Source organism: Belonocnema kinseyi, chromosome 7 (assembly GCF_010883055.1).
Source record: "Belonocnema kinseyi isolate 2016_QV_RU_SX_M_011 chromosome 7, B_treatae_v1, whole genome shotgun sequence".
Classification (NCBI taxonomy): Eukaryota; Metazoa; Arthropoda; class Insecta; order Hymenoptera; family Cynipidae; genus Belonocnema; species Belonocnema kinseyi.
In genome coordinates, this window is record NC_046663.1 from 63567514 (window position 1) to 63582310 (window position 14797).

Here is a 14797-nt window from a genome sequence, read left to right on the forward strand (position 1 = left end):
TAGAGCTCCAAGGAGATTATGTTGAAAAATAAAAAAAAATTTACCCAAAAAAAATTGTTTTTATACTTCATTCTAAGGACTTATTGAACTACCCTCGTAATCTGCTTTAGTTAAGTATTCAAGTGTTTTGACGAAAAATCTTTTTTGTTTGTGAAATCTAACTATTTTTTTATTTTAAACTAAAATATTTATGTTTTTTAAAATATTAAATTTTCGTTTGGAAATTCATCTTTTTAGATAAAAAATTCAACCCTGATTAAAAGTTGAACTACTTTCCTAAAAGTTGACTTTCTTGATTGAAGATTCAAAAAAGTTGAAAATTGTTTGTTTTTAAAAAATTAATTTTGTTGTTGGGAATTTAATTATTTTTTTGAAAATTTAACTAATTCGTTAAAAAATTAGTTTTTTTGTTGAAAGTTTCATTCTTGGGTTTCAAACTGATCTGCTTTGTAGAAAATTTATCTCTTTGGCTTGCAAAATCAACGATTTGGTTAAAAATGTATATATTTTCTTACAAAATTCGTATTTTTATGCTAGAAAATTAATCTTCTTCACTAAAAATTCTCCTGGGCTTTTCCCGATTTTCCCTTATTGTAAAGAGAAGAATACTCACTACTGGTTTCGTCCTTCACGCTGTAAGATTTGCTCGAACTTCTTCCAGTAACTCCTTTAACAAAGCTGCGTAAATCAGGACTGGCTGGGTGTTCTCTTCTCGTGCGTCCAGGTACTTCCTCTGCTAAATCCTGGCATCCCATTAACCTTACCTGTCAAAATTAATTTTTGAAATTAAAAAAGTTTTCATTCGTAATTAGCGACCCCAAAATCGTCTTTAAAATTGAAACTATTATTATCAGAATCTATTAAAATTTCCTTAGAGTGCACAAACTCTCTTTCTTAATCAAAGTGACCACTGGACCAGGAATTTTTTTTATTTTTCAATCAAAAATCCTTAAAGTTGGTCAAAACAAGGGTTATTTTTAATTTTAACAGAAGCACATAATAAAAGGTTCTTCTTAAAATTTATCTATAAAAATATTTATCCAGTAAGAAAAGCCAATATATTGAATTTTAGTTACAGACTTCACACTCTTTTCCCTATTTCCCTCTGTTCAAGCAAATCAATCTATTTTTCATTGGAAGTTCATTCTTTTTGGTAAAAAATCAACTAATTTGTTAAAGCCATCCTTTTTGGTTGAAAATTCAACTGTTTTCTATCAAATTCGTCTGTTTGGATAGAAAATTCATCTTTTTCAGTAGAAACTTCATCCTTTTAGATGGAAATTAAATTTGTTGTTAAGAATTTAAATAACTTCTAAAAAATTCGTTCTTTTGGTTAAAAATATAACTAATTAGTTAAAAATTCAACTATTTCGTTGAAAATCGTCTATTTTCAATGGAAGTTTAAATATTTAGTCGTTAATGCAACTGTTTGGTTAAAAATTCATCTTTTTGGTTAATAATTATATTTTTTATTGAAAATTTAACTGTTTAGTTGTAAATGCAACTGTTTCATTCGAAATTCGGTTGAAAATTTCTTCTATTTTTAAAAAAAGTTCAATTATTTGATTGAAAATTACATTTTTTGGTAAAAATATGAGTTTGCCTGTTGATAATTCAACTGTCTTCTAGAAAATTTGTTTTTTTTTTATGTTGAAAATTCAACTATTTCTTTTAAAATGCAACTGTTTCTGTTTAAAGTTTAATCGTATTCCAGGTGAATTGTAACGAATTCAGAATAAGTCAATAATACTTTAAAACAATTCAATTTAAATGCAAAAGAATTGAAATTAATTGCTAACATTTTTTTTTAATTCATAGATTTCAGTAAGCTTTTATTGAGTTTAGAAAAATTTAAGGGATTTCAAAAGAATTTGATGAAATGCAGAATTCAAGGTGAGTTTAAAAGAGCTGCGAAATTGCAAACAACATTTGAAAACCTCTTACAAACTTTGAAACCCTGCAAAATCCCTCACTTCTTGTGAATACAATTTTTGGAATCCACTAAAATATTATAAAATCTCGCAAAATTCTATTTAAATCTGATTATATTTCCTAAATTGGAATCGTTTTAAATTCACTAAAATATTTCAAATGTTTTGAAATTTGTTGAAATCGCTGTAAAATTTGTGAAGCACTTGAAAATTTTTTGGAATTTAAAAAAATACCCTAAAATCTTTAAAATTCTTTGAAATCTTTTCAAATTATTGTAATCTATTTAAAATTCTGTTGGATCTTTTAAAATGTCCTCAAATATTTAAAACCCTTTAAAATCTTTTCAAATCACTTAAAATTTTTCAATGCTCGTGAAAATTCATTGGAATACCCGAAAATCTTTAAATTCCTTTGTAACACCTTCAAATTATTGAACTATTTGGAATTGTTTAAAATACCCTAAAATATTTCGGATTCTTTTTAAATCTTTTGAATTGTTTTGAAACTTTTTAAAGCTGTTGAAAAGTCCACGGAATTAAAAAAAATACCCTAACATCTTTAAAATCCTTTGAATTCCCTCCAATTATTTAAATGTATTAAATTTTCTTGGAATCCTTTAAAATATCATAATATTTTAGAGGAATTCGAAAAGTTTAGAAATAGTTATAGACCTGAATTCAATAATAGATAACCCATTGGTGAGATTATTCAAAGAAAAGTCACTAATGTGCTATTTTCACTTTGAAAAGTGGCTAAAAAGTGATTTGAAAAGTGATAGAAAATGACACTCTAAAGTTTCATTGTGGCATTAAGAAAGAATTTTCAAAAAATTTCACACCATTGGTCAAGTTGATTGAACTTTTGTCATTTTAAATATTTTCTTATTTTCTTTTTCATAAACTAAAGAAACTCGTACGTATTTTTAAATTTCAAACAGAAATATTTTTTGGCAACTTTAGACACTAATTGACAAAATTTCATTTTTCGTCATTTTTTAGAATACTATTTTTTGACAAAAAAACTGGTCTTAATTTTTTCCGTCTAAAGTTATTTACTTCCATCAACTATACAAAAAAATGAAAGAATTTTTATTCGTGGATAAAAAATCAAACAAATTAAATATTTGAAAAATTTCAATTAACTTCTCCAATAGTGAGAAATATTTTAAAATAAAAAAAAATCGTACTACAGCAAAGAAACTTTTCAGTGATATTACCAATAAATCTAATAATTGGTAGTTACTTAAAGTGGATCTAAAAGGAACTTCCCGACTTTGCATGTTTTTCAAAATCCCTGACTTTTCCCTGATTTCCAGGTTTTCCCCGACATGGAGCAACTCTGGCCTGTTAATTTTTAAATGCATTTAGAATAAACAGGATGGCTGTTTTAATCGAAGAACAAAATTCTCGGGGTTTTCCGGGTTCGCAAACATTTTTCACGGCCAATGAAATTTAAAAAATCAAACTATATTCTAAACATTTTTCCATATAATGTAATAAACAACAAATTAAAGTATTCAATGTGAAACACTTGAATACCAAACTTTTAAAATTAAAGTTTAAAAGTTTTTCCATTCAAAAATGGTGTATTCAAATGCTCAAAAATTTACACTTACCAAATGGAAAGTAATAACATTTTTCCATTAAACAATGTTAAATTAAATGCAAATAAAGTGCAAATTTTAGAAGTTTTATACATTATAGAGATCAAAGATTCATTAAGTTCCAAAAATATAAATCCACGTTTTAAGAGATTTCAAAAATGATCAAAGAAGAACATGGAAGATTTCAAGGATTTTTTTTAACTTGCAGGATTTTTAAAAATTGTAGAAAAATGTCGATTAGTTTTAAAAAATATTTAGAAGTTCTGAAAAGAATGTTAACATACTTCATTTAAATTACTTGAAATAATTTCAAGTTTTTAATTAATTTTGAATCTTTTCAAAACTTCTAAATATCTCTTAAAATTACTCAAATTTTTTTTACAAATAATAAGTGTTCAATTGTTGTTTATGCGTCAAAATTTAACAATTTCACTAATAAATTGAACACTTTTTAAATAGAACAATTAATACTGTCACGCTAAAAGTTTAAAAATTCTTCGAAAGTCTAAAGATTCAAAGCTCTCTATATAAAACAATTCAGTTTCAAATTGTTCTCTTTTAAATATTTAGTTTCAATTTACTCGTCTTAAATGAACAGTGAAATATTGTAAATATGAAATACTTATTAATTTTCTACATTAAGAAATTTCAAATTAAATGGGATAAAAATTAGATAATTTAGACTCACAATATTTGCAATTTAAAAAAAAAACCTTTAATTATGACTATATTATGGATTTATTTTTAAGTTGAAAATAGTAAGACGCACGTTTACATGTTTTTAATGGCAACCCAAAATTAATAGAAATAATACATTAATAAATTTATTTATTAAATTTAATATAAAAAATAAAAATATATAAATTTTAATTCTTATTAAGACTTTCGGATTGAAAAAGTTAAAATCTGGAAATCCTCAAATTTTGAACGGATCTTGAATTGTTTGGTCAAATCAATTATTGTTCAGATTTATATACTCAAGAGTACAGATCCAATTAAAAAATTATTTATTTATTTATTTATATTTGCCGATGATAAAATAAAACTGTTTTTTATCAAAAAAAATTTTAAACTGTTAAAATCGAACTTGGGCAGATTTTTCTTCTGAAAATTCGTAAAATTCTCGGTTTCCCGGTCCGACGGCCACACTATTTTTTATTAAAAAATCTTCGATTTAAAAACTTCTAATTTTTGAAGCCTTTAAAGCTGCATTTTAAAATTCTTTAAATTAAAATATATGCTTTTAAAACTTTAAAATCTAAAATGCGAAATTTTTAAATTGTAAGATTTTCGAATTAAGCATTCTAAACTGAATGATATAATAATTTATAAAAATCACAATTTGAAAAATTATTTAAAAAACGGTTGAAGTCAAAGATGTACAACATTTTTATTCTAAAAATGTTGTAAAATTCCCGGTCAAAAAGTAAATTCACTGTCGTGTCACGGTTTTCCCCGGTCTCATAAAATTCCCGGTCATTTTCTGGTTTTCCAGGTTTCCCGGTCCAGCGGCCACCCTGAATAAAATAGGCGACGACATATTTACGAGAACAGCTCAAAGATGTGACATGTTTTTGAAGTATTGCGAAAGCATTTAGTGTTATTTATAAATGATGGATTTGTTTGTATGCATACCTCTAACTGGCCGGTGACAGCGGCGCATCTCGAGACGGATGCAGGAACAGTTGCTCTGCCTTCTAGCGGTCCACGAAAAGGTTGCAAAGACGTGTAAGTAACTGGAACAGGACTGGCTGACTGCACACTAGCCAATTCACGTTTTAGCTGGGCCGCCGTGGCACTATCGGCTGGCAGCTCTTGTCTTCTCAATTCTAGCGACAGTCTGAGTAAGTCCAATTTTCGACTGGACTCTGCCAAACTTGCTTGAGCCTAGGATACAATTCGTATTCAAATAAAAAAAAAACTTCTTTTTCCTATCTAAAAAGAGTAATGTTACCAATATATTTCGAAAAAAACGGACAGAATTCTTATCGAAAACTTTTAGTGGCTGTTGTCAGTTTGTTTATTTATTAACCAGTTAACTGATGAACTCGAAATCAAAATTGTACGCCAAAACTGGTACAAGCCAATAATTTCGTACCAATTTATCACGAAAGTATCGAGTACCTTTTGAATTAAATTTTTTTTTGGTCCGGCATTATTAATTTTTCAATTATAAACCCGGATTCGTCATCAGCGACCTGGGAAAAACATCTTAGTACTGACTTTTATTCAAATGATGTGGCTTTTTGCATTTCAGTCCACCATATTAGATCCGCAAATAATAATTTCTTAATTTTGACCACGGATTCCTTATCAGCAACCTAAAAACCGCTTAGCAATACTGAATTTTATAAAAACACGCGATTTTAAACATTTTTATCTGCCATATTGGATACATCATTTTGAAATTCTCAATTTTGACCCCGCATTCCTAATGAGCAATCTAAAAAAAACCTTTAGTACTGAGTTTCATACAAAATAACGCGAATTTTTATACTTTTATATGTTAAATTGGATCACCTATTTTGAAACTCAATTTTGGCATCGGATACGTCATCAGCAACCTAAAAAAAAACCGGTAGTACTAACTTTCATTCCAATCACGTGACTTTTTCTTTTATCCCGTCTTTTTAGATCCGTCAATTTACAATAACCAGTTAACTGGTTAATGAAAATTGAAAATTTTCTGCACCATCAATTTTGCGAATCGAAATTTTTAAATGCGTCATTTTATTTCCAGATAAAATTGATTTATAAATGTATGTCAATTTTATTGATAAAGGAGAGCGTTTTAATTGTAAATAATTTTTTACTATTGAGAAATAATTCTGTTCTCAATATTTTTCTACTACACTATAAGTTGAAAACTTTCACACTTTAAAAAGGTTATAAAAATAAAATTACGGACAAAAACGTTACCGGCTTCGACAAAAAGATTTCTGCCAATAATTAAATCGATTTAGGATTTATTTGAAATTATTTGTTTTAGATCTTAAAGATTTAAAAAAATGTCCAAAAAGGATCTGGAAGACTTTGAGAAATTTGTTTTAATTTTGCAGGAATAAAAAAATGAAAGCTGAATCATTTAAAATGATTTTTAGGTTTAAAATGTTTGAAAATAGATACGAAAATGAATTAAATCTTGAGAAGATTAAAAAAAAAACTTTTTAAAAAATTTAGATTTTTGTAAATTTCGAAAAAAGCCTGTTTAAGAATTTTAAAAAGTTTAAAGATTGTAAAAAAATGGCAAAAGATTTTTAAACATTTCAAACAATTTCCTCAAATTTATTAAAAAATAATAATAAATTCAAGTAAGTTTAAGATATAATTAGAAGTTTTGAAAAGATTCAAAAATCATTTAAAACTTAAAAAGATTACAAATTATAGTTAAAATGTCGATTTTTGAACATTTCGAAATAAAATTTTGAAGCTTTTTAAAGGAACACTTTAAGACGAGTTTTTAACTTAAAAAAAATGTTGAAAAATTTCAAATTATTTGAAATATTTAAATTAATTTAAATTTTTAATATTCAAGCTTTCAAAGGATGTACACAAAATTAAAAGGAAATTTAATTTGTTGCAAATTAAAAAAAAAATGTGAAGCTTTTTAAGAAGTTTAAATGGCTATAAGAAAATAAAATTTTTGTATTAAGATTCCTGAGAAAATGTTTAAAAACTTTTTAATATGCAGAATTAATTTTTTAAGAAAATTTGAAAAGATATCAAAATGCATTTAGAAATGCAAGAAGTTTTATAGAGACTAAAGTTTTTTTAACTTTAAAAGATTTCCGAGACTGAAGAATCTGTTTTGGTTGAACATTTTCTGTTTTTCTTCAAAATTACTTTTTTTATTTAAAGATTCATAATTTTAGTTTAAAATTCATCTCTTTGGTTGGAAATTGTTCATTTTGTTTGAGGATTCAACTAATTTGTTCAAAATTCATTTTTTTTTTGGTTCAAGATACACAATTTTATTGGAAAATTCATCTCTTGAGTTGACACTGTAACAATTTCATATGAAATATCGTCTTTTTTAAAAAAATTTAAGTTTTGTAAATGTAAATGGTAAAGAAATTCTTTTTTAGTTCAGAATTTAACTATTTTTTTGAAAATTCGTTTCTTTTGGTTAAACTGAACTGTTTTTTATTTGAAATAAAAATCTTGTGTGCTGCAAATAAACTTTTTTGTTAAAATTATGACATATATGAATCTTCAAAAATCTTCTTGAATTTTCTCAAGAATTTCCAAAAAATAATATTTTTATAAACATGAAAACAAAAAAAAAAACAAATCGTTACTCGAAATTTCCACTTTGTACTAAAATGATGATGCTAGTAAATTTACAAATTCACCTAGCTATTCTGATAAAATAAAAAAAATAAAACATAAATAGTGTACATCTTGTATTTTAATCTGAGAATTTTGTCTTAGGCCTTCTTAGGATAATCCAATATAAGAAACTGATCAGAAGCTTGAATAAAAAAATAGCAGACAAAAAAAGGTAATATTTACTAATCTCGATTGAAAGGTACAACTCTCAATCTCGAAATGCTCGTCTTTAAACCATAGAAGCTGAAAGTCAATGACTCACAATTACTACATTGGAATAATGTTTGAATTCGGTAAATAGGAGTGAACTGTCACGTAGCAGTGTCCATTACAATTTAATCCCTCGAGCTGGCACATGCCGAGCGACTATTCCTCTCGGCCCTCGAAAGTTGCGAGCTGGATCTCCTTTCAAAATCGCATAAGGATCTCGATCGATCCCGAGATCGCTCTTCAAAATATCTTCTACAGTGATCGCAGGAACAGGAGGGATTCTTCGCCGGGCCGATATGATGTCCAGGTTTTTTGAAAGCTGCGATGACCCTTCCAAAAATCGAGGCCTTAACTATATGATCAGTCTTCTCTCCCTGGGGAGTCGTGAAAGGGGAGGTCACTCTGGAAGTAAAAGGGGAAGTGACTCTGGAAGTCAGTGGAGAAGTAACTCTAGAAGTAAAAGGAGAAGTTACTCTCGAAGTTGGTGGGGACGTAACTCTCGAAGCAGCGGGTGAAGTAATTCTGGATTCGACCTTCGCAAGAATAGGCGACTGTCTTCGGATCTCTGGATTCGCATGAAGAACAACATTAGCCACAGCTGGAGTCTCTTGTTCCATCCTTCCCTTGATGGTGCTGGGATGATCGTCACTCGAGAGGAAACTCCAGGCGACTTCATCACTCCCATTAGATTCTGCGAGGCTTTCCTCTGAAGACCAGCCAACTCGATGCTTCTCCATGTACTCATTCATCTTTTTATTCTGCAGCAAGTGTCTTCTTTCAGTTTCTGGTGATTTCCAGGTCTTGGATTTATCTTGAGCTTTGCGGCTAGACCTGGCACTCTCTAAATTTCTAATCCTCACTAAATCCGAGGAATCAGCGTACTCGAAACTATCACAAGGCGTCAGGTTGTTTCTGCTATTGACGAGAGACTCTACATCAGAAACGGTGTCTTTCCACGAAGTAACAGAAGAGGAATCACACGCGTCGAGAACCATGGCACTGCTCGAGGAAGCTGATGACCAGGCTATGGAATCCAAATCTCTGAGTGCACTGTAGGAACTAAATTGTGAAGGGTAGAGGGAACTTAAGACGTCGTCGCTCTCGTAACCTTTGGAGCTTGCAAGAGAAGGCATTCTCATTGGAGCATGTCTGAAACTTTCGCAGCGTCTTTCATCAGCTCGCTTTAGGAAAGCCTTGTCATCCTGAAAACCTCTCGGAAGAATGGAATTGTTACTCATCTCTGTATGGATCACTGTGAGGTCTTGGTTGGCGATAACTAGGGATGGTTTCTCAAAGTCGTCCTTGCTGGACGAGGAATCAGTGCTACTGTCGTTCAAATCGTCGTCGGTTCCTGTACAGTACACGTCAATGTGAACTGTACGAGACTTTCGTTTTTCGCTGTCTTCCTTCGAAGATGTGTCGGACTTTTCCTGATCTATAGGAGATGAAGAGCTCTTGATGCTGCTCGGGGTAGGCGGTGAATTTATATTCTGCTAAAAGAGAGTCGCGGTGTTAGTTTTTAAAGAAAAACGAGGCCTGTGCACGAAAGACATTTTATATTTCGACGTTTGGAAATGAAAAGGTGCTACAAAGTTAAAGGGCACTGATGTCCGGAATAAAATCTATGATTTTGAAGCTTCCAGATTTCGCCATTTGAACACGTCAATCTAAGCACTGAACATTAGGGTGCCTCATGAAATCCTTGTTTTTTCTTCTAATACCTTGACTCGGAAATTTCTTTCTTCTGGCGTCCAAATGAACACCTACTTTTTCCAGATTATAATAATATATATTTAGAGGTCACTATAAAGATTTTCATGTGGAAAAAATGGACATTCTAGTTTTAAAATTTGTATTTGTACAATTTTTAATATTCCATCTTTTACGATAGAGTAATTCCTTCATCAGGCTACCATGCGGCCCCTAAATGTTGTTCGTTTTACAAAAATAATTTAAAGGTGGGTATCAATATCCTTAAATTTGAAATTTCATGATAAAGTTCGTATTAGGAAGGGTTTTAATTACACTATTTCAAATAGTACACTATTTCAAACATCTTTCAGCACAAACCCACATAAACAAATCTCCCCTTTTCCTAATTATTAGTCCTACGTGCTTGACCAGTTAAATATTTAAACAATTCGAACAATTTCTAGGTTTAACCGTTTAAATATTTCTTCCGTAGAAAAGTTCATTCGTTTTACCTTATATATTCAAATTTAAAGTAACTTTAGTTCAGGGCCTATAATTTTATGAGATCCGAGATACATTTAAAAGAAATCAAAAAGTGCAGTGGAAAATTAACTTCATTTTATAAGAAATATATTCAGATTTCTAACCCAATATTTTAAATGTAAAAAAAAAAATAAACTTCAATGTTTATCAAAAATATTTTTATTTAGTCTAGAAATTATCAACATTTTTATTTATTTATCGCAGGCTTCAAATTTTTTCCCTGATTCGTCTGTTTCCCTTTTTTATGTTGACAATTAATTTTTTTGGTTAAAAATTGTATTATTTTGTTGAAAATGTAATTATTTTGAAGCAAATTCATCATTTTTGTTTGAAAATTCAAATTTTTTAAATCAAATTCGTCTTTTTGGGTTGAAAATTTAACTATTTGGGTATAACATTGAACTACTTAGTTGAAAATGATTGCAAATCTAATTATTTTTATAAAAATTCGACAGTTCATCTCTGGTAGCACAAATTAAATCTTTTTTGGTAAAAATTATTTTATTTTTAGAGCCAACAAAAAATTTAACCAAACAACATTTTTTGATTGATACATCGAATACTACATTCTTTGTTGAAAAATCGTTTTTTTTTTGGTGTTTAAAATTAACTTTTTGAACTAAAAATTTAACTATTTTTATCTCAAATTAAAATTATTTTAATTTTAGATCCAAAAAAGAATTCCACCAAATAACATTTCTTGGTTGATATATCAACTGCTACATTTCTGGTTGAAAATTCGTTTTTGTTGTTTAAAATGAACTCTTTTAACTGAAAATATAACTATTCCAGTTATGATAAAAAATGATCTTTTTTAGTTGATATTTAATTTTTTTAGTTTAAAAATAAATCTCTTTTGGCAGAAATGTTATCGATTTTGGTTAAGAAAGCAAGTGTTTCATTAAAATTAATTTATTTTGGCTGACGATTTTAATATTTTGTGGAAAATTTGTTCGTTTTCCAGTTGAATAACAATTTTTTAAACTGAAAATTTGACTATTCAATTTGTGTTTGAAAAATAATTTATTTAAATTCAAAATTCAACTATTTTGTTAAAAATCTAACTTTTTTAGTACAAAATTAATCGTCTTGGTTGAAAATTCACTGTTTTAGTTGACAATTAATCTACTTGGTTATAAATTCTAATATTTAGTTAAAAGTGCAATAATTATACTGAAAATATTATGAATTTAACCTTCGGAGCACACTCTGGGTATCACAGACCCTTAAATGTTTTTTTTTGTCCGGAATATCTTTTAAGGCAGAAATTTTAGCCAGAAATATAAAAATTTAAATTTTTTAGAAAAATTTTTTATATGTGAATTATTACAACGATCTTTTTAAACAATACGAATTAATTATATAATGTTTGAAGAATATCTGAGAATTTTTGCAAGTTCATTGGATGAGTATTTTCAAAACGATAGACCGCGGAAAAGTGCACAGGGTCTCACAGACCTACAGTGTGATCCAAGATCGCAAAAATAGGTGTGTGCTTCGAGGGTTTATATCTTAAAAATTTAATTTAATATATAGCATCCACATTAATTTAATTTTAAAGAATTTCCCCCTATTTTCGTGAAAAATCTCCTCCTTTCCCCTGTTTTAGAGCATTTTGGCATGTAAAATCTGCCATCAATACAGCTTTCTAGGCCCTGTTTCTGCTGGTTTCAAATGACCCATTCGCTTTGAATATTACCCTGAAAAACTGAACTGCGGGAATTCAGTTTAAATTGAAAAAAAAACAAGATAAAAACGATGAAAAGTGTAACTGTATGAACTTTTCGACAAATTAAATATCTAATCGGTTAAACCTAGAATTTATTCAAATTGTTTAAACATTCAACTGATCAATCGCGGACCACTACTAATTATTATTACCTTTCTCTTTCTCTGCTCATCCAATCCGCGTGCACCAAGAGTTTTTCTTCTCGTCCTAGTTTTAATACCTAAGATAGGAGAATGTTGGGTTTCAATATCCGTAGTTTGCGAGGCAGCGTCTCTACGAACAGTCGTCGTCTTATTAACAGTCTTATCAGGGACTCGGGTACAAAAATGCGTCGTAAAGGCGCTCGAACTAGTCGATGAACCTTCAGCACAGTCTTCACAGACCTCAGGTACAGTACTAAATCTACATCTCGTCGCAGCATGCTGATGCTGATGTTGATGTTGATGAGCCGAACGACAACTCCAAGGATCATTGTAAAATCGTCCCATAGTTTGCGGAGCCTGGCTAACCTGACTCCTACTATTATTAACATTAACATTATTATCCTTACCACTAATAAACCCACTCTTCTCGTCTTTATCGACTCCAGTCGAAAGCGTAATACTGCACGTGCTCTTGCACCTTCGATTATAAACCTGAGATAGACGCCTCGAAGGCAAACTTGAATATGATTGTTGCGAGAGCTGTTCACTCGTGTATCCCGAGTCCGAGACGCTGACTCCTCGCCCCATGGGAGAAATTGAGCCGTCATTTCGTGAAACTGTCCTCGGCAAACTAGTCCTTGGCGGTGGCGTCGAAGTGAAAAAAATATTCCCCCTCTGGAATCCAAAAGAGGGCGGCGATGATACCGAGGACTGTGTCGAGGAGTTAATCAAGGAATTCATTGAAGATTGAGTTGTGGGTTGATGCGGATTCCATCGATAAACCATTCCTGTCGCTCCTGCTGGTCCTGTCGAACCTGAACTCCCGGGAGAATTGTGTCTAATCGTAACTTCCGCCCTCACCAGCCAGGGAGATTCGTTAGGCAAATTCGCCGGATCACGTCGATACATCTTAGGAAACTTTCTTCTTCACACGCTGGGCACTGATTCCTAGTTTTGTGTTACCAATCCAAGCACGAATCGATGTCAATTCTTCCTCGCGAAGAAGATGATGTGCTTTGGTTGTATTCATAGAGATTGAACCTTTCTCGATCACCACTTTGTCACTGATTCCAATCAATTTCAATCTTGCGCCTAGATCTCGAATCTAAGTCTTGAATTTGAATGTTGAATCTGAATCTTCACTCGTAACAGGTACCACCGCTCAGCTTCCCATGGGGCAACAAACTAACGACAAGTGCGTGTGCGATGCGGTGTATAATTAGCCCGATGTAAATTTGGAGCAACGCACAGTCAGCCTAGGAATACCTGGAACTCATGACACTTTTGATATCACTGGTCTTGTCACTATTGCCCACTTTCACGAATCAGGTACGACTTGCGCAAAGAGCCAGCCGGCTGATTCGAAGACGAGAAACGGCAACGGTCCGAGGATTGAATTCAGTGGCCACACAATATTCGAGAACGAAAATCAACTTGGTTTATTGAAATTCTGTGATTCAACGAGTACCACCCACCAACCTGGCGTGTCTATTTTCAAATATACGTTGGCGAGCGTCTCACCAGATCTGAGGAAATCGTCCCGCCTGCACAAAGTCTAAAAAATTTGCTCAAAGTATTGAAACTCGGAAAATAATCTCTGACAATGGAAGATCTATTAATCAGAGCGTCTCTTCCATTAGTTCTTGTATCGAGATCTCGGTATTAGGCTCGTTAAAGCCCTCGTTCTTGAAGAAGAGAAAAAGTCGATTTGTGTGGCCACTGTTAGATTCTGAGAGGAAACTAACACGGCCTGAAAAGGCGCCTTCGAGGGGAGGAACGAAGGGAACACACGGCGCTATTTTAAGAGACGTGTTTCCACCGCCGCCCCTGAATTTGTTTCCTTCGTGTTCGCGGCACGAATGAGAAAAATCTTTTTATATGTGAAAGTTCACTTAAATTTATCGAATCCGAGATTCTTTTCGCAGAGTCAATCCTCTCTGGAATAACACAAAAGTTGGCCAACTCTGCCAAATATTTTAAAAATTTCTTTTCAAATGCCTGGGTCAAAAGAATTTCAAAGACATTTCCGAATGGATCAGAGACAATTTCTTATTCTATAAGGGAAAGCTGCAGCCGTCAGATTTTTTTTTATTCATACTTCTCTCAATAATAGACCATTATTAAACTTCAGAGTTTGTAACCCTAAAGCTTGGGCTCGATTCCCGCTGTCTGCACTTTTTGCTTATTTTTTTTTTCATTGATTTTTTTTTATCGCAATTGACTATTAAATTTATTTCAGCGATCACAGTCTCTCCCCAATTGCCCTTTTCCCCTATTTACGAATATCCTCTCCCTTTTATTTTTAAATAAACGATATCTGAACATGCAATATTTTAATTCATTTTTAAACTTACAAAATAGTTTTTGATAAATGATTTACCTTTTAGAAATTTTTAATGTTGGTATTAATTACCTTTTATTATTTAAGTAACATTCTTTGTTGTGAAAATAATAAAATGCATCTGTATACTATTGAAGCACTTAAATACAGCATTTGTAAAATGTGAAATCCAAAGATAGATGTTTTCCCATATAAAATTTAAGCAGTTAAAAAATGTTTTTACATTTTAAATAATAAACTTTATATTAAAAATAAATATTTGAAAGTGACCACTT

At 30.8% G+C, this 14797-nt stretch overlaps 2 protein-coding genes across 5 annotated transcripts in view; both read right to left on the reverse strand.

Annotated features, from left to right (window-relative positions):
• Nucleotides 1–14797, reverse strand: part of LOC117176748 (serine/threonine-protein kinase N) — a 138985-nt gene that overhangs the window by 40857 nt on the left and 83331 nt on the right. For both annotated transcript variants that reach the window (XM_033367024.1, XM_033367025.1), the window contains exons 7-8: nucleotides 5171–5422; nucleotides 614–764 (exon numbers count right to left, since the gene is read on the reverse strand). In XM_033367024.1, coding sequence (XP_033222915.1) covers nucleotides 614–764; nucleotides 5171–5422 — 403 coding nt within the window. The remainder of the gene's footprint in view (nucleotides 1–613; nucleotides 765–5170; nucleotides 5423–14797) is intronic.
• LOC117176750 lies at nucleotides 7854–13858 on the reverse strand. 3 transcript variants are annotated; one of them, XM_033367028.1, is made up of 3 exons: nucleotides 12191–13858; nucleotides 8548–9567; nucleotides 8322–8476 (listed from the first exon to the last, which is right to left on the reverse strand). In XM_033367028.1, the coding sequence occupies exons 1-3, from the start codon at nucleotides 13088–13090 to the stop codon at nucleotides 8435–8437; spliced, it is 1962 nt and encodes a 653-aa protein (XP_033222919.1). In that variant the 5' UTR covers nucleotides 13091–13858; the 3' UTR covers nucleotides 8322–8434. The 3 variants fall into 3 exon arrangements, with proteins under 3 accessions (XP_033222918.1, XP_033222917.1, XP_033222919.1); XM_033367027.1 differs by having other exon boundaries at nucleotides 7854–9564; XM_033367026.1 differs by having other exon boundaries at nucleotides 7854–9567.